The sequence below is a fragment of the Balaenoptera borealis genome (assembly GCF_965194805.1).
Source record: "Balaenoptera borealis genome assembly, chromosome: 2".
Classification (NCBI taxonomy): Eukaryota; Metazoa; Chordata; class Mammalia; order Artiodactyla; family Balaenopteridae; genus Balaenoptera; species Balaenoptera borealis.
This window is the reverse complement of record NC_138867.1, coordinates 43,796,702-43,823,938: the sequence shown is the minus strand read 5'-3', so window position 1 is coordinate 43,823,938 and position 27,237 is coordinate 43,796,702. Positions and strand designations below refer to the sequence as shown.

The window sequence follows — 27,237 nt, the reverse complement described above, 5'->3', positions numbered from 1 at the left end:
CCAGGTGATGCCAAAGCTCTTGGTCCGCGAGGTAACAGTGAGTGAGTTGAGCCAGATGGAATTTACTGTTCTCTCCTGAAAGTTAAGTCCAGAGATGAGCAGCTTACGCTGTTTTGGAGGTTCTGCTATGTTATCAGGGACCCAAGTTCCTTCTGTCTCCTTTACTATCCCCGGTATGCTTTACAACCCCAAGGTCTCCTCTTGTCCCGAGATGGCAGCTGCCACTCCGGCCATCACATTAATACTATAACCAGGAGAGAAGAGGAAGCACCAAGGACAAACAGGTGTTTGGCTGGGTCAGTCCCACTATTGGAGTTTTCAGGAAGAGCTCCGATCAATAACCTTCACTGTGTAGGAAAAACTCACTTCTCCCTTGTTTCTCCTTCACTCCTACACTACTACCACAATCACAACACTTCTGACACCAGACATGTGATGTTTTCTCCCCCACACCAAGCAAGTCTGTGATACCAGCTGGGCGTCCTACGATTTAACTTGGTTCTGACACTATCTACCTGGAGATAACATCAGATTTCAGAGGCCAAGGGCTCAGTCCTACGAGACTGCTCACCCCCTGACTCCCCCAATTCAGACCCCAATCACAAGTCCAGGTTGTCACCTGTGCTTCTGACCAACTGACTATAAATTGCATGTTCCCATGACCCCCTCCTCAGGTTCAGTTAATTTTCTAGAATGACTCACACAATTTACTTAGTAGATTATGAGTTTATTACAAAGGATATTACTCAGAAATGGCCAGACGAAAGAGATACATAGGGCAAGGTGTGGGGAAAGGGACTTGGAGCTTGCATGCCTTCTCTGATTGCACCACTCTCCTAGTACCTCCTAGTACTCACCACACCGGAAGTTTCCAAACCCCTACCTTTTGGGTTTTCATGGAGGCTTCATTACATAGGCATGATTGATTAAATCATTGGTTACCGGTGATGGACTCAACCTCCCAGCCCCTGTCCCCTCCCCTGAGGTCAGGGGTGGGACTGAATGTTCCAACCCTCTAATCACAGGGTTGTTTCCCCTGCAACCAGCCCCCATCCTTAGATGTGGTCCAAAAGTCACCTCATTCACATAAACTCAGGTGTGGTTGAAGGGGGTTTCTTATGAATATCAAGACATCTTTATCACTCTTATCACTTAGGAAATTTCAAAGGTTTTAGGAGCTCTGTGCCAGAAATGGGGATGAAAACCAAACATATATTTCTTAATATAAATCGCAACATCACATTCACCTACATCTCATTGGCCAAAACAGCATAGCCACCTGTGTAGAGGAAAGATTGAAAATGTGGTTTTTCAGCTGTGTACACTGCTGATAACACTGAATTGAGGTTCTCTTAGTCAGGAGGAAGGGGAAGTGGATGCCAGGCGGACAGCAGCAGCCTCTACTAAAGTCAAATGATTATCATGGATCCCCTGTTAGTCACCCATAGCTTTAACCTCTGCTGTTACCCTGTTCAGGTACCTATGAAAAGTCAGCTATCTTTGTGGCAAGTTCTGCCTTATATGCTCCCTGACTGCACTTCTTGATGGAAGCCCTCATCATGCTTGGCTTTAAAACTTGAAGAAAGTTGGGGGGAATCAGTTCTTCATACTTCTGCTGCTTCACCTTTGGAATAACATTAATATTCAATGTTTCATTTGGTTCGGGCTTTTTTTACATTGGTTCTCAGATGCCAGGGAAGCACTGTTACTGTGACATCAGCCGAGATGCTGGCTCAAGGATACTGTCAGGCCCTCCAGCTATTGTCCCTGAGGTTATGGCTTATAAATCAAGGAGTGAAGCCAAAGGGGATGTGCTGTCTTCCCTACTCAGTGCCCATTCAGTTCATTCCTTGAGTAGAGTAGAGTCACCCAAGGAGAAGAAATGCCAGGCCATTGATTTTCGCCTAAGCAATCACGTTCTTTTCCTGGTTCTTTGCCCAGGACCTCCAGGGAGAAGGCAGGGACCAAGAAGCAATATACATTCCTGAAAGGGAGGCTTCTTGTGTGTATAAAATGATGGCACCTATTGATGGCTCAAGGCAATAATAGAGGACATAGGTGGGATGCTCTCCGAGATGCCTATCTCAAGGAGTTAACTCCTCTAAAATTTCAGTCTTGGGATAGTGAATAGCTATAGTGTGTTCATCTATTACTACTAGTGTTACTAGGACTTCATTCCTTAAAAATAATTTATGCAAATTAACCAAAAGTAGCTTTTATTTATAAATGTAATATGATCTATCTGTATTAGTTCCACCATCAGATTTGGGTGGGGGTTGGGAGAGGGGAAGAGAGTAGTCCATGAATCTATATATGTGTCAAGCATTGTTATAAATCAAATGTTTTTCATATATACTTATTACTATTTTTCAAGTGCTATAGATGTAGTTTTGATTAATAAAATGCACGTTTATTTTTAAATGTGACTGAATTTTTAATTGAGAAAATATATTATGGCAAAAAGCAATGACTGGATACTAAACATACAACAAACAGTATGTGACAATATGCCAAACTCTGAATATTAAACAGACATCCTTATACTTGGACATGTTGGGACCCTCTATTCTATACTATCAGGGAATTAACATTTCTACACATTTTATTGGGTTTTTTTTTTTTTTTTTTGTATTGAGTTGGATCTAAAAGTTGGTCTTTCTGTCCCATTCATCTCAAAGAATGTGGAGTAGATTGGTGGACCCTAGTAAAGGTATCTACAGTTGCAAAAAAAAATGTTTAAAGTTTGGAAAGTCAAAGAAGCTGATGCCTGATTCCTTTTGGCCCATGGGCCTGAATTTCACAAAGGATTTGCAGAGAAGCATACTTCATACATTCATAAACTAGTTATTGAGCATGTACCACTTACAAGGCATTGTTCTAGATGCTTAGAATAAAACAGGGAATAAAAGAGACAAAAATGCCTACATTCCTGGAGGATAAAGTCCTTTTTATGACTTGGTAGGTGAGAAATAATGCTAACCAAGCACTCTTCATATGATGTTTCCCAGCTAAATCACCTCTCCAGCTTTGGCAGTAAGGTGAAGACTTTAGGACCAGAAAATATTTACACATGACTGAAACATTCTGCAAACCCATTGCTAAATCTTGGCGTGTGATAGCCTGCTGTCATCTTATTCATTTATCCCTCAAAAAATAATAAAACTAACTCTGAACACCTAGAATCACTGCAAATCTCATCACCCCCTCCAGAATGACGTTAGACACCATCAGATGAAATATTCATTTCTGAAGACAGCACTAATTTTTTAAAAAAGGTCACCTTTATTCTCAGAAACTTGATACAGACATTTTACTTTCAAAAATATCTCATAGGGTCTTGTGAGGAAGTCCATCAGAGCCTTTCAGAGTGAGCAGTGACTTGGGGCAACTACCCTACATTCTACCCCATGGGGACTCCTGGCAGGAGTTCCAAGAGGTATTTTGGGATGATAGAGGATCCAGAGAGCTGGTTCTTGAATGGAAGAAAGGAAAGAAGAAAGAAAGGAAGAAAGGAAGAAAGGAAGAAAGAAAGAGAGAAAGAGAGAAAGAAAGAAAGAAAGAAAGAAAGAAAGAAAGAAAGAAAGAAAGAAAGAAAGAAAGGAAGAAAGAAAGGAAGGAAGAAAGAAGGAAAGAAAGAAAGAAAGAAGGAAGGAAGGAAGGAAGAAAGAAAGAAAGAGAAAGAAAGAAAGAAAGTGAGAGAGAGAGAGAGAAAGAAAGAAACAGAGGAAGAAAGAAAGAAAGAAAGACTTGAGGCTCAGGGACAAATACATGACTAGCCCATTAATTAACATCAGTATCAGTCATCAACCACAGAAGGAAGAATGACAGACAGTTCATAGAAAATAAGTTTGTTGCCTGCCCACTAGCTTCTCCCATACTTAAAGACATTCTTTTTTTATTTTTATTTAAAAAAAAATTTTTTTAACATCTTTATTGGAGTATAATTGCTCTACAATGGTGTGTTAGTTTCTGCTTTATAACAAAGTGAATCAGCTATACATATAAATATATCCCCATATCTCATCCGTCTTGCATCTCCCTCCCACCCTCCCTATCCCACCCCTCTAGGTGGTCACAAAGCACAGAGCTGATCTCCCTGTGCTATGTGGCTGCTTCCCACTAGCTATTTTACATTTGGTAGTGTATATATGTTTTAAAGACATTCTTCATCCCCACCCTGAAGTCCCTGCCCTATTGCCAAAGAATGCAGATGTAGCCGCCCCGTTCTTTTCTTCTTCCCCACTTCATTCAACAAGTGCTGAACAGGCCAGGCCTTGGGATACAGGAGCCCAAAACAAAGGATGCGTCTTCCCTCAGAGAATTTTCATTCCCTGCTGTCTCTTCAGGGATGACCCTCCTGGGATGTCCCCAGTTCCAGCCCTGCCTATCACTCCCCTTCCCCCCACCTCCCCTGCCCCCACACCGCCCTTGCATCTAGAGAGCTCCCCTTTACTTTCTGTGTTGAGGTTTCAGACATGATTTCATTCAGGGAAAAAAAAAGTTCTGCTTTTTAAATAATATTATTGAGGGACTTCCCTGGTGGTGCAGTGGTTAAGAATCCATCTGCCAATGCAGGGGGCACGGGTTCAAGCCCTGGTCTAGGAAGATCTCACATGTCATGGAGCAACTCAGCCCATGCGCCACAATTGAGCCTGAGCTCTAGAGCCCGTGAGCCACAACTACTGAGCCCGCATGCCACAACTACTGAAGCCCGCGCTCCTAGAGTCTGCGCTCTGCAACAAGAGGAGCCACCGCAATGAGAAGCCTGTGCACTGCAATGAAGAGTGGCCCCTGCTCGCCGCAACTAGAGAAAGCCCCCACGCAGCAACAAAGACCCAACACAGCCAAAAATAAAAATAAATAAATAAAAATTTTAAAAGCTGTAAAAAAAAAAAAAAAAAAAAAAGATCATGTGAAATGTCTTTTAAAAAAATATGTTATTGATGGGCTTCCCTGGTGGCGCAGTGGTTGAGAATCTGCCTGCTAATGCAGGGGACGCGGGTTCGAGCCCTGGTCTGGGAAGATCCCACATGCCACGGAGCAGCTGGGCCCGTGAGCCACAACTACTGAGCCTGCGCGTCTGGAGCCTGTGCCCCGCAACGGGAGGGGCCGTGATAGTGAAAGGCCCGCGCACCGCGATGAAGAGTGGCCCCCGCTTGCCGCAACTAGAGAAAGCCCTCGCACGAACCGAAGACCCAACACAGCCAAAAATAAAATAAATAAATAAATAAATAAAAAAAGAAAAATAACAAGTGACAAGTGTTGGCAAAGATTTGGAAATATTAAAAAAAAAAGAAAACCAAGACCCATGTTGGCTTACTCCTTTAAAAAAAAAAAAAAAAAAAAAAAAAATATGTTATTGAAAGCCTCTGATCTTTTTTATAACCCTTGGATTTGAGGGATATATATACACACATAATGTTTTCATAGATAATGTAATATATAAATAATAGTATTATTAATATATTATATATAATATTATATATAATATATAAATAATAGTATTATTAATATGTTATATATAATATTATATATAATATATAAATAATAGTATTATTTATATATTATATATAATATATAAATAATATTGTATGTAATATATAACAATAGTGTTATTTATAAGAATATATCCGGACATAACAGTAATTCTGAGCCAACGTGGACACTGTGCAGGCCACACCTGTGGAAGGGCCCACGTGCACGGCCCGGGCCTGACGCTGGTGATGAGCAAGGTGGTGTTGAACCCCTGGATGAAGTCTCATGACAAGAAGCAGAGTGGTGGGTGCACACTGGGCTCTGGAACTGCTTTTTATTTTTGCCTGATTTGTTTTTAATCAACCTGATTTGAATGGACAGATTTCCAGGTTTTAATTACACATCCCCACCCCACCCCTGGAGGGCTTCGGGAGAACCCTCTCTTGGGTTGCCACCACAAGTTCCTTTCTGTCATTATGACAGTCAAGGAGAAGCTGGGAGACTTTATGAATCTTTTTTAAAGTCCGTCCAGACGGTTTCCTGCTGGGAGGTACTTTTGCCGTGTCTGGATTGTTCTGGGCAATCCAGGACCTCCTAGAGGGCCAGTACCTAAGATAGGACACCCTATTTCTACTGACGGTGGTGATCCTTCGTCTCCCAACGCTGGGCCTTATAACTCAAGGAGGTGTTTGAGGTTGGGCTTCTCTTACCTTCTCATTCTGCTGGGGTACATGTTGGACACCATATTGAATTTAGATACTGACAACTGAGGCCCATAATCACCATATTCCCAGTTCCATTCACTTTTTTTTCCCCTCCCCTCATTCACTTTTTTTTTTTTTTTTTAACTTTGGGTTTATTTATTTATTTATTTATTTATTTATTAATGGCTGTGTTGGGTCTTCGTTTCTGTGCGAGGGCTTTCTCTAGTTGCGACAAGCGGGGGCCACTCTTCCTCACGGTGCGCGTGCCTCCCACTGTCGTGGCCTCTCTCGTTACGGAGCACAGGCTCCAGACGCACAGGCTCAGTAGTTGTGGCTCACGGGCCTAGTTGCTCCGCGGCATGTGGGATCTTCCCAGACCAGGGCTCGAACCCGTGTCCCCTGCATTGGCAGGCAGATTCTCAACCACTGCGCCACCAGGGAAGCCCCTTCATTCACTTTTAAAAGCATATTTCCAATTGGATTCCCTACAGAACTCTGCCAAAGGAGCACCACCTCCATCAGCCACAGGAAGTGACAACTCCCTTAGTCCCCAGCCTGGCCACAGCCCGTCCTCACTCATGGCCCAACGTCATTTTGCCCTTACATAACCGCATTGGTCAGCCTCATCACTAGACTCCAAGAGGCCCCTCCAGAATGCCTGCAGACCACTTCTTTTCTGGGAGTGACTAAGCAGAGCTTAATCAGGCCCAGATGAGCTTTGTTTCTTAGAGGGGGCTTGTCCTGGTGGATCCCAGGATAAGCCCCAGGCTATAGGGCCCAAGTTTAAATCGTGGGTATACAACTTACTTTGAGTAAGTATGAAATATCTTTGGTCCCTGTATCCTTATCTACAAAATAAAGACTAAAAATAGTCCTTACTTCCAAGGGTTGCTTGAGGGTTTGAATGAGTGAGGGTGTGCTATATGTTTAAGCTATACCTGGCACATAACAAGTCATCAATAAATATTAGATATTGCTGTCTTGACCAGTGCTGGTATTGACATTGGCTTTGCCAAACTCATTCAGCCATCTGCTTATTTAAAATGTATTTAGGGAATTCCCTGGCGGTCCAGTGGTTAGGACTCGGCACTTCCACTGCAGGGGGCCCCGGGTTCGATCCCTGGTTGGGCAACTAAAATCCCATAAGCCGCGTCGCACGGCCAAAAAGAAAACCAAAAAAATGTATTTATTGAGCACCTACGATAAGCCAGCTGTTATGATCAACCAAAAATTAAGGACAGCCGTTTTACATAAATTATAAATACATATACAGATTCTAACGTGTTAGTTTTTCTGAAGGTTTTTTTGTTTTTTTAACATGATAAGGCCTGCAAAAAACCTGGAGTTTTAAAATGTTCACCTCTCAGTTTCCTGGGAAACTTAGGAAAGCCTATGGTAGCCAACCCACCGTGACTTCTGAGAGCAAATTTTCACTGTCAGCCTCAAGAGGACCGAGTTAGGAAATTCATGGCAGGACTTTTAAATTTTTGTTTCCAAATTAGATTTTCCAAAATGTAGACATGATTTTTGTCCACATTTATATTTCCCTCTATTGAGATGAGTACTGTCTAAAATGAGATGTATAAAAATAAAGAGTAAAAAGATATTTAAAAGACAGACATTATGTCTGGACAGATTTACTGCTCTGGCAGCTGGTCTTGAGGGAGGAGGGAGTCCCCACTCTTGGCCTTCAAGGGACTCTCACGATTATGAAGTCATGCCCTAGAGGGTTGTGACCGGGGTTCAAATCCCAGCTTCTGCCATTCTTCCCAGATGACCTTAGGCAAGTTGCTGACTCTATGCTCCTGTTTTCCTGATCGATACAGGTGGGCAATAAAAATATCTACCCTGCAAGATTGTTATGAGGCTGAAATGAAGTAATACATCTATCTAAAACATCAGTAAATGTGTAATAAATATTAGCTGTCAATGCCAGCCACTGATCAATAATTCTTCCCCACGAGCCAGTCTTGTAGATACAGATTTCCTCCTAAAAGGAAATCTTTACTTTTTTAAAAAGATTACCAGGTAATGTCAACTGTCCTATCCTGACCCTCACTCTACCCCTGCATATGTCCTCATTTGTCATTTCTGTTGAAACCTGGGGCCTAGTATGTGCTGTTTGTACAATAGTTTTCATCTCCCCTTCCTCCATTCCCTATCCCTGAACCTAGCCCATCTCCCCCCACCCCACTCATTCTTCATTGCTGGTGTCAACCAGAAAAATCTAAATGTATTAGGAAACTTCTTTCAGTAAATTATCTGAAAACCCACTCTTCTGAACCACAGGGGCATTTGATTAAAGTGGGTTTCTTACCAAACCAAACTTGGGTCTGGTTGCCCACGTGCAGTAAAGGCAATCTACTGACCCCAGGTTGTGGTGAAGGAAAGGGCAGCGTTTATTGCAGAGCACCAGGCAAGGAGTCCAGGCATCTAGTGCTTAAAAGACCCAAACTCCCCGAAGGCTTTCAGGGAAAGATTTTTAAAGACAGGGTGAGGGAGGGAGGTTGTGGGGTGTGTGATCAGCCCGTGGACACTCTTCTGATTGGTTGGTGGTGAGGTAATCGGGAGTCAGCATCATCAACCTTCTGGTTCCAACCAGTCTGGGGTCTACATGCTTGTGGGCAGCATACGGTTAACTTCTTCCACCTGGTGGGGGCAGAGGGTGAGGTTCAGTATCTATCAGACAGCTCAAAGGACATGACTCATAATATTTTCTATAGCCCTCGAGGAGGAACGAAAGGTCCTTGACTTCGTTTAATGGCTAAACTATTATTATTTTGTATTCTGACTGTATTCCTTTCTTTCTGCATTTTCTCACTTCTCTGTTTAAATATATTCTTTGACTAAAGTTTTTCTACAGACAAAAGGCAGGCGGAGGAGGGCCTGGGGGGAGGTCAGTTGTGGGAGGGCACCATAGGGTCCTGCTCGGTTACAAATTCTGATATCAAACATTTTATTCATGATGAATTCATAAGAAAATTATGAAAAGATTCCTCTCTGATAGTTCTGCCTTTGTATTCCATTTCCAGGCTCAAAAGTCTCGGATTTCTTCTCTCAGTCCTCGTACATTTAAGCACCCTCCATGGTGTTTCTTCTCCACAGATGTTCTGTTCATATTCTTGGTGTTTTCCAGATTGGACAAATAATGTTCATTTATTAATTGTCCCATGTCAGCTGCTCCACAGTGAATTCCACTTGCATCTATCAGTGAGTAGATTTAATCAAGTTGTATATTTGGACATTGCCTTTCATTAATCCATCTTAAACTCTATATTTAAGGTAAAAAATAATGCATTTGGTGACGTCCTCACCACCTGATTTGAGGACACATGTGCAGTTGACACAGGGGTTAGGAACACAGTCTGGCTGGGTCTGAAGCATAGCCCCAACCCACTTGCATTGTAAAGTAATATTGGGCAAACCGTTTAACCTCTTTGTGCCTCAGTATGTTGTGAGGATTAAGTGAGTTAACATACGTAAATATATTACACATTATATATAACAAATACAAATACATTACACATGTTTATTACATGTGTCAGGTATTCTCTCAAGTGATATACATACATATGCCATCATTTTTGTCAATTTAAAATTGTCTGTTTAGGGCTTCCCTGGTGGTGCAGTGGTTGAGAATCCTCCTGCCAATGCAGAGAACACGGGTTCGAGCCCTGGTCTGGGAAGATCCCACATGCTGCGGAGCAACTGGGCCCGTGAGCCACAACTACTGAGCCTGCACGTCTGGAGCCTGTGCTCCTCAACAAGAGAGGCCACGATAGTGAGAGGCCCGTGCACCGCAATGAAGAGTGGCCCCCGCTCGCCACAACTAGAGGAAGCCCACGCACAGAAACGAAGACCCAACACAGCCATAAATAAATAAATAAATTAATTAATTAAAAAAAATTGTCTGTTTAGTGCACTGTTTAGATGGACACTTCACTTAGTAATAATAAACTGTTGTTTTATCTTTTCTGTCTTTATTTTTTCTGTAACCCTAAGAACAGGGATTGTGGTTGAGAACAGAGGCAGGTTTGGGATGAGCAGCAGAGTAGAGATGGGGAAAGGTGTGGGGTTTGAGGTATGAACGATGCACATGTTTATTTGGTAGTTTTGTCAAAGTGCTACTAGGAGAGAAAATGAGACATGAGTTGATCTTTCTGTCGTGCACATTACTCAGAATTTTTTCCCTGAAAGTTTAATTATTTGATTTTTTCCCCAGGCCAAAATGTCCCAGAGTCAAAACGGCTGCACCAAGAAGACCTCATCAAAATGTCACGTGCCCCATTCTTTACCAGGCGAGGTACTGTTACAGTGTGAAAGTGTGAAGTTGAAATGGGTAGACTCAGAAACCCACATCCTAGTGCAGGCCCACGTGTGAGGCTACCTGCTGGTGAAAAAGGCTGGGAGCAGAGCATGCCCCAGACTGGGCCATCAGCAAAAGCTCCAAGACCTAGAAAGTCTAAAAACAGGCTTCTCTTAGACCAGAGAAGATAACTAAGTGAGAGGTCCTAGAAGGATTGAAACACCCAGCTAAGGCTCTCTCTTAAGCCAGCATTTGCTCCTGAATCAGGGATAGAAAGCAGTTAGCGCCGGCACAACCCCTGCCTCTCCCGACCTCCAGGGTGACACAGTGCAGCCACAACAGCGTCCCCTCCCCACGGAGCCCAGGGACACTGCAGATTCCCGCTCAGCGTGACGCTCCAGGTAGATTTTCCCTTGAGCGCTGTCATTGGGACAGGCTGCATGATTTGCCGGGCCCAGTGCAAAATGAAAATGCGGGGCCCAGCGTTCCAAACTTACTAAGGTGACGACAGCAGAGCATTAAACCCAGGGCGAGGCCCTTCCGAGCCCAAGGCTGTGATCTTACACCCATGAAGTCAGCCCTGTGTGCCATAGATGGGTTGGTCGGCCCGCTGGCGGCTTTCTGCGGAGAGCTCTTCGAAACCCCTCTACAGGGGGTAAGGAAAGAGGACAGGGCAAGGGGAGAAGCGGAATGCTGGTGCTCTGCGGGCAGAGGCCTCGGGGGGTCCCTGAGGAGCCCTGGAGCTGAGGGTGCCCCCAAAGAGGCAAGGGGCCTGAACCTCACACCCAGGGAAGGGGCGCGGCCTCGGGCACGGCGGCTGGCACTGGCACAGGGGAGCTCCCTGAGGGACTCGCCCGCCCAGCGCTCTCAGCAGCGCCTCCTCCTGCGGGGAGGTCCGGCCTGAGCCCCACAACATCCCACCGCCTATGCCGGCCGCATCGATCGATAGCGGATATTCTCCGTTCCTGAAACAGGTGCTGCAGTTGATGACCTTCTGAGACCCGTGTGACGAGGTCACTTCAATAACATAAAACAAGGCAAGCAGCAAGAAAAGAGAATACCAGGAAAAGCCCTCCACGTCGGGGGGCAGAAGACCAGAGCACTGATTTTACAGGGAGGCTCGGGAACCGAAGCAGGTGCTTTAGAAACTTGGCAGCTTTTCTGTTGTTTTTATCATCTGTATTTATTTTCTTAAATTTTCCCTTTTCACATTGAACAGATGCCAGCATTTTCCAAATGAAGTCTCTTAAAGAACAAGAGGGAAACCAAAGGGCCAGTTTTCGTCCTTGCTGGGCTGGCTCGATGGGGGACAGCATGTCTTCCAGACCCGCAGGGAAGTGGCAGATAGAATGGAAATGTTAGAACCCCCAGGGCCAGGTGGACGTTCAGAAAGGAGCGGGGACCCTTGTGCTCAGGCCTGGAAATCTCATCTGCTCACACCGCGGAGGCTTCTGTGCCTTGTTTAAATTAAGGAGCCTCTGCAGGCCTAAAGGGTATCTTTTAGATCCCAGTGCCAAGACTTCCGAGAGGATGGGTCTAAAAGCCTTATCCACTATTACGTTAATAATAATAATTAAGCCTTCTGAATATGATAAGCCCCTCTTTGGGATCACTCTCCACCGAGTGGCCCAAATCAAAACAAATGTTTTTTGAGACTCTCAAAAACACAAAATGTTTTTATGACTACCAAAAAGGAAGAAAAAGATGATCTGGACACAAAGTTCAGAAATTCATCGCTATGAAATTATTTTCTGGCTACTTTAAAACTGCAAAATTTAAAGTTGAATAGCTTGTGATTCTATTTGTAGCAAAACTTTAAAATTTTAAAGTAAATTCAATTAGTAAATTTCCAGTGCACTGAAACAAATATGCTGGTAAGCATTAATTATTCTAGAAATGCTTATTTTATGAATGAGTCAATAATTTTTTTAATATTCCTAAATGGCGTGTATTTATAAAATGGGTTAAAATGTATTGTGTGTCTTTCAGAATTGCAGTGCATTTTATTCCAGTCTGAAGTTTGATTCCCTTTTTTCATCCCAGTGTTTGCAGGTTTTACATGTGTAATTCTGAGTGAAGTTTCTGAGTGAAGTAGGTGCTCAGAAATGGTTTTACCCTCTGGGACTGTGGCCTAAATTGTTTACAGGCTCCAATCTACTAAAAACAAACAAACAAAGGGAAACAAATACCTCCATGAGAAAGAGCCCTGAGGCTCTACCTCTCCTTCTAGAGCCTCAGTTCTATGCCAAGGCCATCCTCTCAGAAGTCCTAATTTGCAGGAAAGAGCCAGATCCTGGATTTCTTCCTCCACACCACCCTCTACACCCAGCAGAACCTGATTTAATGACAGCCTCCTGAGGAAGTTCAAATAGTTAGAATAGACATATTCTGATTGGAGGAAGTGTGTTCATGTGTACTTGGAGGAGGGACAGGGAGACCCTTATGTTCATTTCACTTCCCCCCTTGGCTTCTAAGGGCCTCCAAAGAACCCCGCAAGTCACTGAGTATTGAAAACCACTCTCCTAAATACTGCCTGCTTTTTGCACAGAACTGTTGTCAGAATAAAAATGAGATTCTGCCATGAAAGCAAAGAAAAAAGGATTCGAAAGACTAACAGATTCTTCCTTTGTTCGTAGTTCTTTGTACGAATACAAGCAAGTAAACCAACAATAAAATGCCTATCTCCCGACAAGACTAATAGCTGCGTGAAGGCAAAGTATATGCCTTTTCTCTGCACCTTTGTACCAGGTAAAGCCTTTGTTGTCTCTAAAAGAACATAGCGTACTATCCCAGCACATGTAGTAAAATGTACTTTCAAGCCCCAGGGAAGCTCTCAGTGATTAAGCTGGAAGGTCTTCCAAAGGATCATCTATAAAACACAAAATGCATACTAATGTCAACATTTGTTGAGTGTTTCTACCAGGCAGGTGAGATTCTAAGTGTTTTACATGCTTTAACACCTGGGAGGAATATCGTATTATTATATTCCCTTTTAGATGAGAAAACTGAGGCATAGAGATGTTAAGTAACTTGCCCAAAGTCATACAGCTAATGGGTGTCAGAGTTTGGTTTCAAACAGGAAGGTCTTGCATCAAAGCCTAGTTTCTCAACCACTAAACCTCAGCAGAATAAAAGCAGATGCTGGTCACTGGCTCCTGGAGCCCATTTCCCTTGATGGGGGTCCTGTGTTCAACCCAGACAAAACCGGAAGAACTCTTGGTTCCAATTGCATTCAACCAGTCAACTCTACCCTTTTGAAAATGCAAAAACAGAAGCTCAGATGTTTAACTTGTCTTGCAACAATTTGTCAGGCAAGTAGCTGAGGTAGGTTGGTACCACTGCAGTCCTGAACTATTTAGTATCTAAAGTATCACAGGGTCTCAGCTTCAGGATCTAAATATGTTTGGGGAAGTGAATGAATGTCTTGAATTTCATTTAGGCCTTCTGGAAGCCACCATCCCTGCTTGGTATACAAAACGCAAGCTTCGCAGTCCTTCTATTTGTAACTAGAGGCAGGATTTTACTTATCTAGGGCAAAGGACTCACACGGGGCACACGTTAAACTTTGCAAATTTCCCAAATTATCCCAGATTCAAGTTCACCAGGCCTGAAGTTTTTAGCTTTTTTAGCTAGCAAACCAAGGGATTCCAGTATCAGAAAGACACTGCCTTGAATTTGGAAGGGATACTTCTTATCTGCCTAAGGCTTGGCTAAATAGAAAGAACTTGTGTGTTTTCTTTTTAAAGAAACCAGGACAAATCTCCTTATTCCCCCCTGGCCTGAAGCAGCCGCTCTGGTGGTCAGAGCACACAGCTCAGCTCCCCCTGTGACTCAGTCCCCTTCTCCACCGTTTGGCTGGGCTCCTGGGAAAGGCCACACCACTGAGAGGGAGCCCCACAGCATCCTGCTTCCAGCCCTCATTCATCCTACACACGTGCCAGGTTTGACTGCATCCCAGACAAGCTGGGATTCAGTTTGCAAGGCCCGGTTTCCATCCCCCGCTGGTGCCAACAGCTCACTGCAGTCGTAACCCTCTGGATTCCTTCAGAGGAAGCCACTTATCTGCTACACTTCCTTTGTTCTTCAAGGCTCTATCTTGGCATCTCCACCAAGGACATGTTTTGGCTGGATCCACTACCCTGGCCTCTGCATGTCTCTGGGAAGCTGAGCTAAGAGAAACATGACCCAGGAGGTAGAAGGAGAGAGGGGGGTTTTTGTCTGCTTGAATGCAGGACCCTGCGAGGGAAATGTGCTCCAGGGACCAGGTGCTCATTGGACCAGTGACCAGCATTTTCCCAAGATTACCGTGAGCCTCCCTCAACCTTTTCAGAGACCAGACTGCTGGCCAGAGCAAGGACATGCCAGCCTTCTCGGGATCTCTGGTTAACTTCTCCCTGTGCAACAGGACAGAGGTAGGAGTGAGGGGTCTTCTTGTCTCTGTTAAAGAGGGTCAATGTACAGTGCAGTCTGCGCTGACTCTGTTTGTGTTCTGCAGTGGGAGCTGAAACTTACAGGCCACAGCCTTCATTGACAATGAATAGCTACGGTGAATATGGCTGCACCCCCAAGTGCTTGTACAGCATAATCAATCACGTGCAACTCTGCAGATGTCACATCTACTCAGGAAAGTCCCGCACATCATTTTAAGTCCAGTTCAAATCTCTCTCCTCTCAGATACCTCCTCTGACCCCTAGAGGTTCCTTCAGCTAGCGGTGATTATTGTATGGCTTGTTCAGATATTTTATATGTGGTGGTACCTTCCCAATATCTTCTAGAGAAGACAAGGAGTGTCTTTTTCACCTTTCCATTCACCATGGCATCCAAAATTGAGCCTTACATGCAGTAGGTACTCAATAAAAGTTACATTAATAACAGCCTTGTGTAGAGGGGAAGAGACTCAGTCATGTGGACTATAATATTCAGCATTTATTTACTGGCAGAGAGACAAGTGAAAAAGGAATTGGTTGTATTGTTTAATTTGGAGCCCTTCTAAACATATACTAAGTGAGACATCCACTGAAACAATCACCTGGTTTAATGATAATGAACTTTGACTCTGTGATAACTGGTTACCCTTAAAACCATCCTGGATTTGTTTCCCTACAGAAGAGCTGGACACTGAGCACAGTTCTGTGAAACATTCCTTAGAGAGATTTCTCAGCACTAAATAAAAGAGTGGCTTCTCAAAGTTGCAAAAGACGTCCAGCTGTTAGTTTTGGCCAGAGACAAGCACTGAGCCAGGTCCAATCGGAGATGGCAGGAAAAGATAAACATGGCTGTATGATGTCACTGAAATGGCCTTATTTTCATCAAAAGCTAAATTCAAATACCCTCAGGGAGATGGGTTGTTTTGTTTTGTTTTGAATTACTACAGCTTTCTAAAATTCATTTTTACCTCTGTAGGTGGTGGAATTGTCCAATGGACTCCAAGTTCCATGAAGAGAGGCTTGGAAATCTGTACTCCTCTGGGTGCCTGGAAAGAGTGCTCACCAGTGACTGTGAAGCAATAGATTTGCAGTCTGAGCCCTGCTTCCTGTACCAGATCTTGACTGGTATGTCTTTCAAAAGGCAATGAGGTTCTGGATTCAAGTGTGGTAAATCAGAGGTGGCACTTGGTTCTCAGCAGAGTCAATGGATCCAGACCAGAGAACTCAGTATTTCTACTGACTAAAGAAATGGTAGGTCAGCTTTCAAAATGAGAAGAAACTCTAAGAAGAGTAGTGAGGGTGCAGAGTCCCTCCAAAGTGTCTCCTTTCCCACCCATCACCCCCAACACATACACATAGGTCTACTCCACCTCTCTCCAAAACCCAAATCCATCTTGTGTAAGCAGTCTGGGGATTCTAACTTTAGAAGGGGAGCTAATCCAGATTATCACGTCAATTCTCCCACCCATGTTCACAGAACAGGGACTGGGAGTCTCAAAGCACAGCAGAGCTGGGGCAGATTTGGCAAATCATTCATCTGCCAAGGTAAGACCTGATGATGCTTTCATCAGACACTGCCTGGTTTACAGAATGGGTTAACTGAGTGGAATAGGGAACCAACTCTCTGAATTCAATTCCTGCTGCTGCCACTCCTCTGATTCTGCTTTTTTGTGCTTCAGTTTCTTCCTTCATAAAATGTGATTATGAATCCTAACCTCATGGGACTCTCTAAAGGATTAAATGAAGTATTCCTTGTAAAGTGTTTAACATGGAAAGAGCTTAATAAATGTTGAATTATGTTATTTCTTACTTGGTCTTAAAGGAAAGTCTAATTTTCCTCCATAATGCAAGGATGGATTGATCTCTCAACTGAGAGTGATCTTGCCTTTCTATGCTCCTAGTTTCTAGTTGTCTCTTTTAGTAATTCGGACTAGTACTTTAGTCCTACTATAATAGGGGGGTTAGATGTTCACAAACTCTTCCAGGGAGAGCCAAGCCTTATACAACTTGGATAACACAAACCACTGTGTTAGTTGCTGTGGAAAACACACAATAAGCATTTAATCAATGTTTTAATTAAATTATCTCCTAGTTTCAACAAGAAGGAGACTCACCAAAGGTAAATGTAGTACCCTGGGCACAGTGGTTATAATAATCACATCATAGATGGCTTTATCTATGTGAAAGATTCTAACACAGTGACAAGAATCCAGTTGTCCTTTGGCTTTGTTAAACTGTATAAGTGTGATATATTCAAATTCATTTCAAACAGTACAGTGATGTACATTCTACACAGACAACACCTGAATCTGAGTGAATGGAAAAGTGGAAACTGAAATTTTAATTTGGTTAATGGTGATATAAAGTTTTCAGTTTTGTCACATAGCACTTGCACTTGTTGCTTATGTAAATGATCATTTTTCTCTCTCTCTGTTAGAGAAGCAGCTTCAAGACAGGAAGAAGAACATGGACTTTAATTCACAAATAAGTATGATTATACCCTGATATGTCGGGACACTAGGTTCAAAGATATGGAGAGACTTTCTCAAGAGCCAGGATGCAAGTCTCAGAAAAAAGTGTTTTAAGTGAGGCAATGTTTTTGAAAGTACTTTGTGAGCAGCAAAGTACAAAACAGCATCTTGTAAACCACAGGCATTTAATAAGAAGCTACTCTGCCCTAGTGGCCATTTGGACACTGTAGGTTGAAGACATCCTGGCCTTGAAAAAGTTTCCAGTGTAGAGGACACTGGTGGACTGAAGAAGTGTGTTCAGGACACCGCAGGGTGCAGAGGTGGGAGTGGCCACTTCTAGAAGGTGAAAGTAGAGGGTTTTCTCAAGAAAAACCCTCACATGAATTGACTCATAAAGATGAATAGCTAGATGTTCATCAGAAGGACAAGTGGGAGGAAAAGAGCATCAGAGCAAAGGAGTGGCATGGGCTGGGGAACAGCATAATCAGACTTATGGTTTCATATTCTTTGGGGCAGCTGCCTAGAGAAGGGATTGAAAGCAGGGCTACACTTCACTGTAATATATCAGCCAACAGATGGAGACCACTGGACTGAGGCAGTGAGGTCTTGAGGGTGAGGAGGCAAAGATGGTAAAAGAGGGTGTTAAAGAGGTAGAGTTGACAGAATTTGGTCACTCTTCAAGCTTGGAGGGGAGAGAGAAATGGGGGTCAAGGATGACATCCAGGTTTCCAGCTTGAAGACGGGTGAATAGTGGTGTCATTCACTAAGAAGGAAATCCCAGGAGGGGAAAATCATAATATAGTTGGCTCAATAATGTCCTCAGGTACCTTTCCTAGAACTGAGACATTAAGGATGACTTCTCAGAGCTCACCTTTTGATTCAGGGTAGTTTCCTTTCACTCACCTTGCCGGGATCTTAAGTAATAATTAACTGCAAGAGGGGAACACAACATCTCAGCTCTGTTTTCCAAATGATTAACCTGCAGTAAAACCAAAGGCAACATGAACTTCAAGTGGAAGACATAGGTGCATGCTCTTAGCAAAGTGTCCACGTGATTTGTATTTCAGTACATGTCAAGGCCTAATAAGCACCTGCTATATTTTTATGGTTGGGTAGTAGGATTTAATAGGACCCTGCTGAGATGAAAATTATACTGCCTGTGAACCCAGGCTGTAGGTATAGATAATGGAAACCTGCAATAAGGCCTGGGCTCCAGGAGCTCAGGGACATCTACATGCAGGTTGAAAATTTTCTATCAGACAGCCTTAAGGCAGCTTAGGTAGGAGACCTCATCATGTCTGCTAACCTCTGTTGAAGTCAGGGGCTTCCCTGCTATAGGAATGTAGCTCCACAGGGAGCATGGCTTGGCTAATTGTCAGTGTCTTTGGTGAACATAGCTCTGGGTCAAGCACACAGCTTGGGACGGAGTGCTTGAGCTGGATTCTAGCCCCATTGGTCCCCTCATGTGTACCCTGATGCTTGATACAACTGGCCACCACCGTGCAAGGCAGCCCTGGAACCTTGGATAACTGTCTTTAACCCTCCTACAGTCCCCAGCCTGCAAGAGGGAGCAAGAGAACATATTATTGGCAATTGCAGAATCTCTTATAACAAAGTACGGTGTAAGGGGTATTGAATACTCACTGTGTGCTAGGCACTTTGGGGAATATGCAGGCATTTACTGAATTAATGAATAAAGAAATGAAAGAACATGTCTCTATTTATGGCAGTCCTATACGGGGCTTAAAACACATCCCTGGGAAGGGATGGAAGCAGAGAAGCTAAATATCATCTGATCATACAAAAACTAAATTTCTTATTAGTACAAAGAGTAGGGTTATGTTTTTATTCCTGGTTTTTCCCTTCAAATCCTAATGTCATAGATTAAAACACTAATTGCCCCATTTTCCAGCTAGAAGAAAAAGCCCTTAATCTTTAAATTCAGGATCTCGATGTAGATTTGTGTCTGTAAGCATGATGTGGAACCAGATCCTACCAGAAATCCTAAATAATTTTCTTTCCTTACTCAGCATCTCAGACCATTCTGAAATGGAAATCTTTCTGTTAGAACAGAACAGAGCATGCAAATATATGCCTAAGGACTCCATTTTTAAACAGTTTTGAAAAAAACATTAAGAACCCATTCTCTGTTGTATTACTTTCCAAGCTTTAGGGTCCACCATGGGAGGCAGGATGAAGACAGACTCTCCTCCAAGTCAATACATTCTGACATCTTTTCAAACTTGAACCCTCTCGTATTATTATTTAACCAGGAACAAACTAACGCCATCTTTCAGTGTAATTTGCTAAGTCACCCACAGATGGTTTAGAGCAGGATTTCTCAACCTCAGCACTACAGAGATTTTAGGTTAGATAATTCTTTGTTGGGGTTGGGGGGAGGTAGCAGTCCTGTACATTGTAGAAAGTTTAGCAGCATCCCTGACCTCTACCCATTAGATGACAGTAGCACATCTGCCCCTTTAGTTGTGACAACCAAAAATGTCTCTAGAATTGCCAAATCACCCCTGGTTGAGAAACACATTCAGAGTAGCCCTACCTCTCAAACCCAAGTTCAGTCAGACACAAGGAGCCAGATGGGCATCTGAAGAGCAACAGAGAACTACTCTACTTGCTGTTGTGATGACAAGGACTTAGAACAAGTGAGTTAAAACTCTCTTATTGGTCCATAAATTTAAGGTACTGAGCAAATAGTTTACTACAAATATAAGAAATGATTTGATCTATCAACACTGCCCAACTCTAAGATCTTGCTGATTCTTTTTTACCAGGTAGAAATTTCTAAAGACAATTATAGTGTCTTTTCATAATATATCTGTCTATCAATAGTCTTAGTAGCAAGTGACAGAAACCGAATTCAATGTGGCTTAAGAAAAAAAGAGAAGCTTTTCATTGGGTCATGTAACAGAAAATCCAGGGATAGAATTGTCTTTAAATACATCTGGATCAAGGTATTCAAACAATGACATCAAGAATATTTCACTTTCATCTTTTAGTTTTATTTTTCTCCGTGTTGGCTTTATTTTCAAGATGCTTTCCCAAGATGGTGACAGAGACAACCACTGAAGGTCCAGGCTTATCTCTTAGAAACAACGCCAGTGAAGAGAGAAGGTCTCTTTCCCAAGTGTTCTGGCCAAAATTCCAGGGTTAAGTCTCATTGGCCTGACTTAGATCAGGTATCCATCGATGAGCCTATCATTGTGGCCAAAGAAATAGAACACTCCACATGATTTCCCAGGCTTGTAAGCACACACTGTGGTACACAGCCTCTAATACGACCTCCATTGGTTCCTGTCTCCTGGTTTTCCTGACGTCATGTATTCGCCCCTTCTTGAGTGTATGCTGGACTCACTTCTAATGAATAGAATTCAGCAAAAGTGATAAGATGTCACTTCCAAGATTGTTACAAAAAGACTGACTTCTGTCTCACTCACCCTGGCATATCGTGAACTGCACTATGAAGAGGCTGAAGTGGCAAGAAATTGATGGCTGTAAGAGTCATCAAGGACTCAACACCTGCCAGCAACCATGTGGGTGAGCTTAGAAGCAGATCTCCCCCCCAGTTGAGCCTTAAGCTGTTTTTAACACTGACTAACATCTTACTGTCTTGAGAGAGATCTTGAGGCAAAGAGAGACAGAAAAAGCTACACTCAAATTCCTGACCCTTAGAAGCTATGAGATAGTGTTTTTTGTTCTAAGCCATTAAATTGGGTTATTTGTTACATAGCAATAGATAACTAATACACACATACACACCCCTAGGAATACACGATGGAGACCTTTTCACCAAACACCATGGCCTGAGATTGGGTGAGACATAGCTCCAAAGAAATTCTGGTGCTCAAAAATACATATTCATTATAACATCCAACGTAGACTGTGTTGATTGAACATATAAGCTTCAAAATAGGAAAAGAAAGCACTCTTCTAACACCCTAGCCTTAGAGGGAAAACTGGTAGGCTTCCACATGACTATCAGGAATCAATTTGTCCTGACCTGGCTTACAAGAGACTTTGCAAAGCCACATGTCCTGGGGGCAGTAGGGGGAGCCCAGTGTTGACAGCTATTTTTTCCTCTATTAACCCTGGAGATGGAAACTGCTGGAGAAAAAGTTTAAGTGGAATTTTTCTATTGTTTTAGACCTGTCTGCTCTGGATTTTTAGTTTCCATTATTACATAAGCCCTGAAGTCCCCCTGTTGACAAAGACAGTTTTTGTTCCCATTAAACAGGAAATTGAACAGCTTAAGAAGAAGCTGACATATCGATGAATCGTTTGCCACAGTATCATACATTTGTAGTTCAATTTTGAAATAGTGGCATTGAGGTCTTGATTGAAATTTTTCTTCCAAAATGTCCTGGAAGCACTAAAATAAGTTACTTGTAAGGCTCTGAATTGCTTCAGGTTCTCCAGCAAACACGATATGTAGAACAGAATTCTTCTTTTCTCACTTCTATGTCCTAGTTTACCATGCTTGGCTCATGGTAAATACATTGGAAAAAATAAACCCCCTGTCCAGCATTTGATCACAGTAAGAGTGAAAGTTAAGTAAAGTACTAAGGAGACAATGACTGGCTAATGATAACCCACTGGAGCCCAAGACTCTCTAAATTGCCCACAATGAAAAGTCACATAGTGGAGAGAGTTTAGGAAGTGACTTGAATACTGGGAGAACTCAATGTCGAGTACTATTAGGACCATTCGAAGTATATTATTTTATGTAGCTTCTACAGAGTGTGGTATTTGATTGACACTATATTGCATGATTAATTTATTTTTAGATAGTTTGATCTAGTAAAATGCTGAGCATAACATTGATGGATTTAGTCAATGTGTGTTTTCAGATTAATAGCTGCTCAATGGGCTACTAGATGTCTGTAATCCTTCCATTAACATTGAGATTTTTACTAACCACATTTCTTTATAATGAACTGAGCACACTTTTTTTTTTTTTTTTTTTTTGGTTGTGTTGGGTCTTCCTTACTTCATGCTGGCTTTCTCTAGTTGCTGCAAGCGGGGGCTACTCTTCTTTGCAGTGCGCGGGCTTCTCATTGCAGTGGCTTCTCTTGTTGTGGAGCACGGGGTCTAGGCATGAGAGCTCAGTAGTTGTGGCTCGTGGGCTCTAGAGCACAGTCTCAGTAGTTGTGGCGCACGGGCTTAGTTGCTCTGCAGCATGTGGGATCTTCCCGGACCAGGGATCGAACCCGTGTCTCCTGCATTGGCAGGCGGATTCTTAACCACTGCACCACCAGGGAAGTCCCATGAACTGAGCATACTTTTAAAGATCTGCTTACTCATAGATGAGGTTAAAAAAAAAATTTCTGTTCTGTTCCTATGACATAACTTTAGTGAAAGTTCCAGACGCTAAAAATCGTGGAGAAGAAAGGTGTATCAGATGAGACCTTTGAAGTGCCAAGCTTTCCATCCAAGGCCCAGGTAAGAGAGAGTCTTATTTGTCTTTCTCAAAAAAAAAAAAAACTCAAAAACTTTTTTTTTAAGTGTATTTTCTTAATTTGCACTGATCTTCATTTCCCAAGACCATCATAATCTCAGTAATGGCAGGAGGACAGTACTTCTCTAGCTCCAACCTACTCACACATTTTTGGGGAGTCTAGCTCCCTCTGAATTCTCCCAAGTAGCTGAGGAAGTTCCTGGGTGTATTAAGTGAATGTAGGACTGGAGATGATTTGGTTATGTATAGAAAGCACCATTGCCTCCTGCAAGTTCTTTTTTTTTTTCTTTTTAAAATTATTTATTTATTTATTTTTATTGATGTATAGTTGATTTAAAATATCATGTTAGTTTCAGGTGTACAGCACAGTGATTCAGGTAGATAGATAAATAGAGAGATAATAGATAGATAGGTAGGTGGATAGATAGATAGATGATAAATAGATAGAGATAAATATATTCCTTTTCAGAGTCGTTTCCCTTATAGGTTATTTCAAAATATTGAGTATAGTTCCCTGAGCTATAGGTCCTTGTTGGTTATCCCTGCAAGTTCTTGTAGTTGCAGCATGTAACCTGCTGGTTCCTTCTCTCCTGCTTTGAAGACTGCTGCCTCAGTGTCAGATAGGACAGATCCCACCTGCCCGGTTCCAGAGACATGCTGGCCTCTATGTCATATGCGCCAGCGGTCCCCTCACTGAAGTACAGCAGTGCCTTCTGCTTTCAAGCTCCTACAGAGACGAGCAAAAAGGCCCCTGATTCTTTTAGTTGTACTACTTCATCTCCCTAGGACTCTGGCACATGTTCTGGGGGATCTGGAAAATGAGCAAATCCCAAAAGTTGTAATTGAGCTTTCTCCTGAAGCTGGCTTCTCATCCTTGAGCCAAGTTTGTGTAGAGGACTCTCTCTGCCCTAAAGGGTGAGTCTTGCCACCCCACTGGCCATCCAGACTTGTCTGCAAACCTAAGATACAAGCTTAGACACCCCAAGTTCTCACACCAGGTGGTAAGCACTGTAGATATGAGTTAAGTAAGACTGAGCCCACATGTGAAATATAACACAGTGTGCTTGGGGGGGATCCAAAACCATTTTCTTATATTTCTTGTATTGATCTTAATGACAGAAAACTCAAGAAACAATTAGCATTGACTATGGAGTATAAGCAAACTAATTAAAGAATTTTTTTTTTCAATGTCTGAAACATTTATATTAACATATTTCCATACATATTTCCATACAAATACAAATATAAGATTCTAATTAAAGAATTTAACACTTATTTTTCTCTGCTACAAACATGGCCTAACTTTAAAGTATTTTAGCTTGTCATGAAGAACCAGGCTCTGAAATCAAACCACCACTTGGAAGCTATGTAAATTCACCTTGTCACGTAATCTCCCAGAGCCTCAGTTTCCTAATTTGCAGAATGGGGATAACACAGCCATTATCCCATTGTATTATTATCAGGATTATATGAGCTAATGAACATAAACAGAGCACAGTACATGGCATAGAGTAGGCACCCAGCCAAGCTTTCAGCCGTTATATGTATGGCTTGTGTGTGGACATCGAAATTTCTTTATATTATAATACAGATGTTTAAAAGCATTCTCATAGTCCCACAAGGTCAAAGCATTTATGAAAAGGCTTGTTGCTATTTTAGAAAACCGACCTCAATTCTTGATGAAGAGTGACATTTCTAATTTTTCCTGCTGGTATGTAAACAGCACAAAATTCTCACAAATAAATAGCCTCATTTTGTATAAACATTCCTAGCTCTCTCTGCAGTGGAGGGCAGCTCCTCACGAATTCTTTTGAGAATGTTCTGGCTTGTCCCAGAATCAATACCTGCCGAGTTTACTATTCAGACCAGATTATTACCAGGCAGTTGGAGTGGTCAAATTCCCACAGCCAGTTTTCTATAAAAATCCCCAGTAATTGAAATGGGAGGAAAGTACCCAATAAAAGTCAGTGTGAATAATTTAGCACAGTAGCTGTCTGCAGCCTCTGAGGTAACACATTCAAGGCATTTTATTAGAAGAAGCCACTGTTGTCTCCAGAGCCTCCTGGCTGCAACCCACCCATCCCATGAAGAACAGAGAGAGTGGGGAAACAAGCAAGCCGGGGGGATCTAGGATTAATCCTTCTCTGATACTTGAGAGATCCTGTGAATGCCGAATGTGAACAGTGATGTTGTACTGTTCAACGGTGATGTTGTATTTTTCTAAAGGTCAGTGTTGAGAAGCATCATGACTAGCTGCAGTGGTCACTAAACAAGGGCCCTGTGTCCCTCCCTGGCTCTGTCGATCCCTTCAAGGGGTGGACACATCTGCTGGGGATAGAGATAGGCGGGCTGCTGTTTCATAAAACTAGCCTCAGATCTTGATGAAGAGTGACATTTCTGGGACTTCCCTGACAGTCCAGTGGTTGGGACTCAGCACTTTCACTGCTGGGGACCAGGTTCAATCCCTGGTCGGGGAACTAAGATCCTGCAAGCTGCATGGCGTGACCAAAAAAAAAAAAAGGGAGGTTTCTAATTTTCTCCTGCTCCTAAGTAACTAGAACAAAATTCTCACAAATAAATGCCCTATAACACTAGTCAGGACCAGTCAGAATTTGGGGACACAAATGGCAGAAACCCAACTCAAATTAAATTCAGTAAAAAGGGAACTTGTTGACATGTACTACTTGTAAGAATAGAAAGTTACTCACAGGACTGAATGAATCTCTAGATTAGAATGAAATTCACTGGTATGGAATGAGTTTACTTTAAAAAAAAAAAAAAGTTCACTGGATCTGATACCTGGAAATCAATGACCCAGGTCAGAGTCTCCATGTCTCAAGGCCTGTGGTCAGAGGGGCAGAGATGGACATCCAATGCCAGAAAAAGGGGTTTGGATGAATAATGTGATGAGGAATCAAATCAAAATGAGAGGTTCTGGATATTCTGTGAGCTATTCCAATTACCTGCATGCTCACAGAAGCCGTTTCAAGTTGGTATAGGGGACTTCCCTGGTGGTCCAGTGGTTAAGACTCCAAGCTCCCAGTGCAGGGGGCCCAGGTTCAATCCCTGGTCCGATCCCTTGTCAGGGAACTAGATCCTGCATGCCATAACTGAGATCCCACTTGCCCCAACTAAAAAGATCCCCCACGTGGCAACGAAGATCTGGCTTGCCATGACTAAGACCCAGCGCAGCCAAATAAATAAATATATTTTTTTTAAAAGTTGTATAAAGCATATTGCCAACTGTTATGGATTGAATTATGCCCCCCACCCCACCACAAAGCTCATATGTTAAAGCTTTAACTTTCTCTATCCTTCTGAGTTCTTGGCTGAGACCCCTGTAATAAAAGACAGATTAACAACAGAAGAAACAAACAGAAGTTTATTGACTTGTATACATCATGTATATGTGGGAGATACCCAGTGAAAAAGGAGTAACTCTCCAAGATGGCTTAGAACTCCAGCTTAAATTCCCTCTTCATCTAAAGACAAAAGAAAGAAAGATGTGGGAGGATGCCAGTTCTGGGAAGTTATCTGGAAAAGCAAGGTCAACAGGAAATAGTTTGTTATACAGATTTAAGCAGATACCTTCTCCATCCATAAGGTTCTCTTGTGATTCAGTCATCCTTCTCTTCCTAATACAGAGAGGGAGAGCTCCTTTATAAATGCAAATGTTCCTTACAAAAGGGTAACTTCTACTTCTTCTGTGCCTGCTGTTTCTCAAAATAATCAGCTCAAAATAATCCTTATGCCAAAGAGGCATATTCTGCTACCCTTCAATATTTATTCCCCTAACTCTTTTCCTGCAAGGTCACCTTAGGCTGACTGTGCCCCTCAACCAAATGTTACATCTTCTCTCAAGGCAGTTTGCTCCTACATGACTCTCTCCTCCCCTCAAAGCCACAGGCTTAGGATGGAAACAGCTCTGCTGGTAGCAACGCTGGGACACTGTACTATCTCTTCTGCTTCTTCTATGACCACACTTCTGCAAATAAACCCTTTCCAAATCATCCTAATTTGAGTGTGACATCTGCTTCTCAGACTGATAGAGCTCTCTATAAAACAGAGGTGGAAAAACTGAAGGACAAAACCTTCTTTTCCCCTCCACCCAGAAAAGGATCACAGATAGTGTCCACAGTACACTGGGCTGGGCCCTAACACATAAAGTTCATGTCAGATGAGAAAATTTTTTAAATGTGCCATCTGTCATCAGAAGTCACTTGCTTAAATAATAATGTAGGCATTTAAATTGCTTTGGGGTGTCTTTTTCACCTTTGTTTTCTAATTATACTTATATCTTAGAATCTGTGGCCACAGTATTGAGGTCAGCTCATTAATTGGAACCCCTCTTTGTCCATAATTTTTTTTTTTCTTTTTTAGCTTC

General features: G+C 42.6%; 1 protein-coding gene across 4 annotated transcripts in view; it reads right to left on the bottom strand.

The window, feature by feature from the left end:
- Positions 1-6,310: 6,310 nt before the first annotated feature.
- The window catches only part of SNX18 (sorting nexin 18), a 96,673-nt gene continuing 75,746 nt past the window's right edge, over positions 6,311-27,237 (bottom strand). For 2 of the 4 annotated variants that reach the window (XR_014241843.1, XM_082382317.1), the window contains one exon: positions 26,218-26,335. Coding sequence is in view for 1 of the 4 variants with exons in the window: in XM_082382317.1 (XP_082238443.1) it covers positions 26,319-26,335 (17 nt within the window). In the remaining 3 variants the exon portion in view is untranslated. Of the gene's footprint in view, positions 9,384-18,254; positions 20,756-26,217; positions 26,336-27,237 lie in introns of those variants that run through there. The other 2 variants (XR_014241841.1, XR_014241842.1) reach the window with 2 other exon arrangements.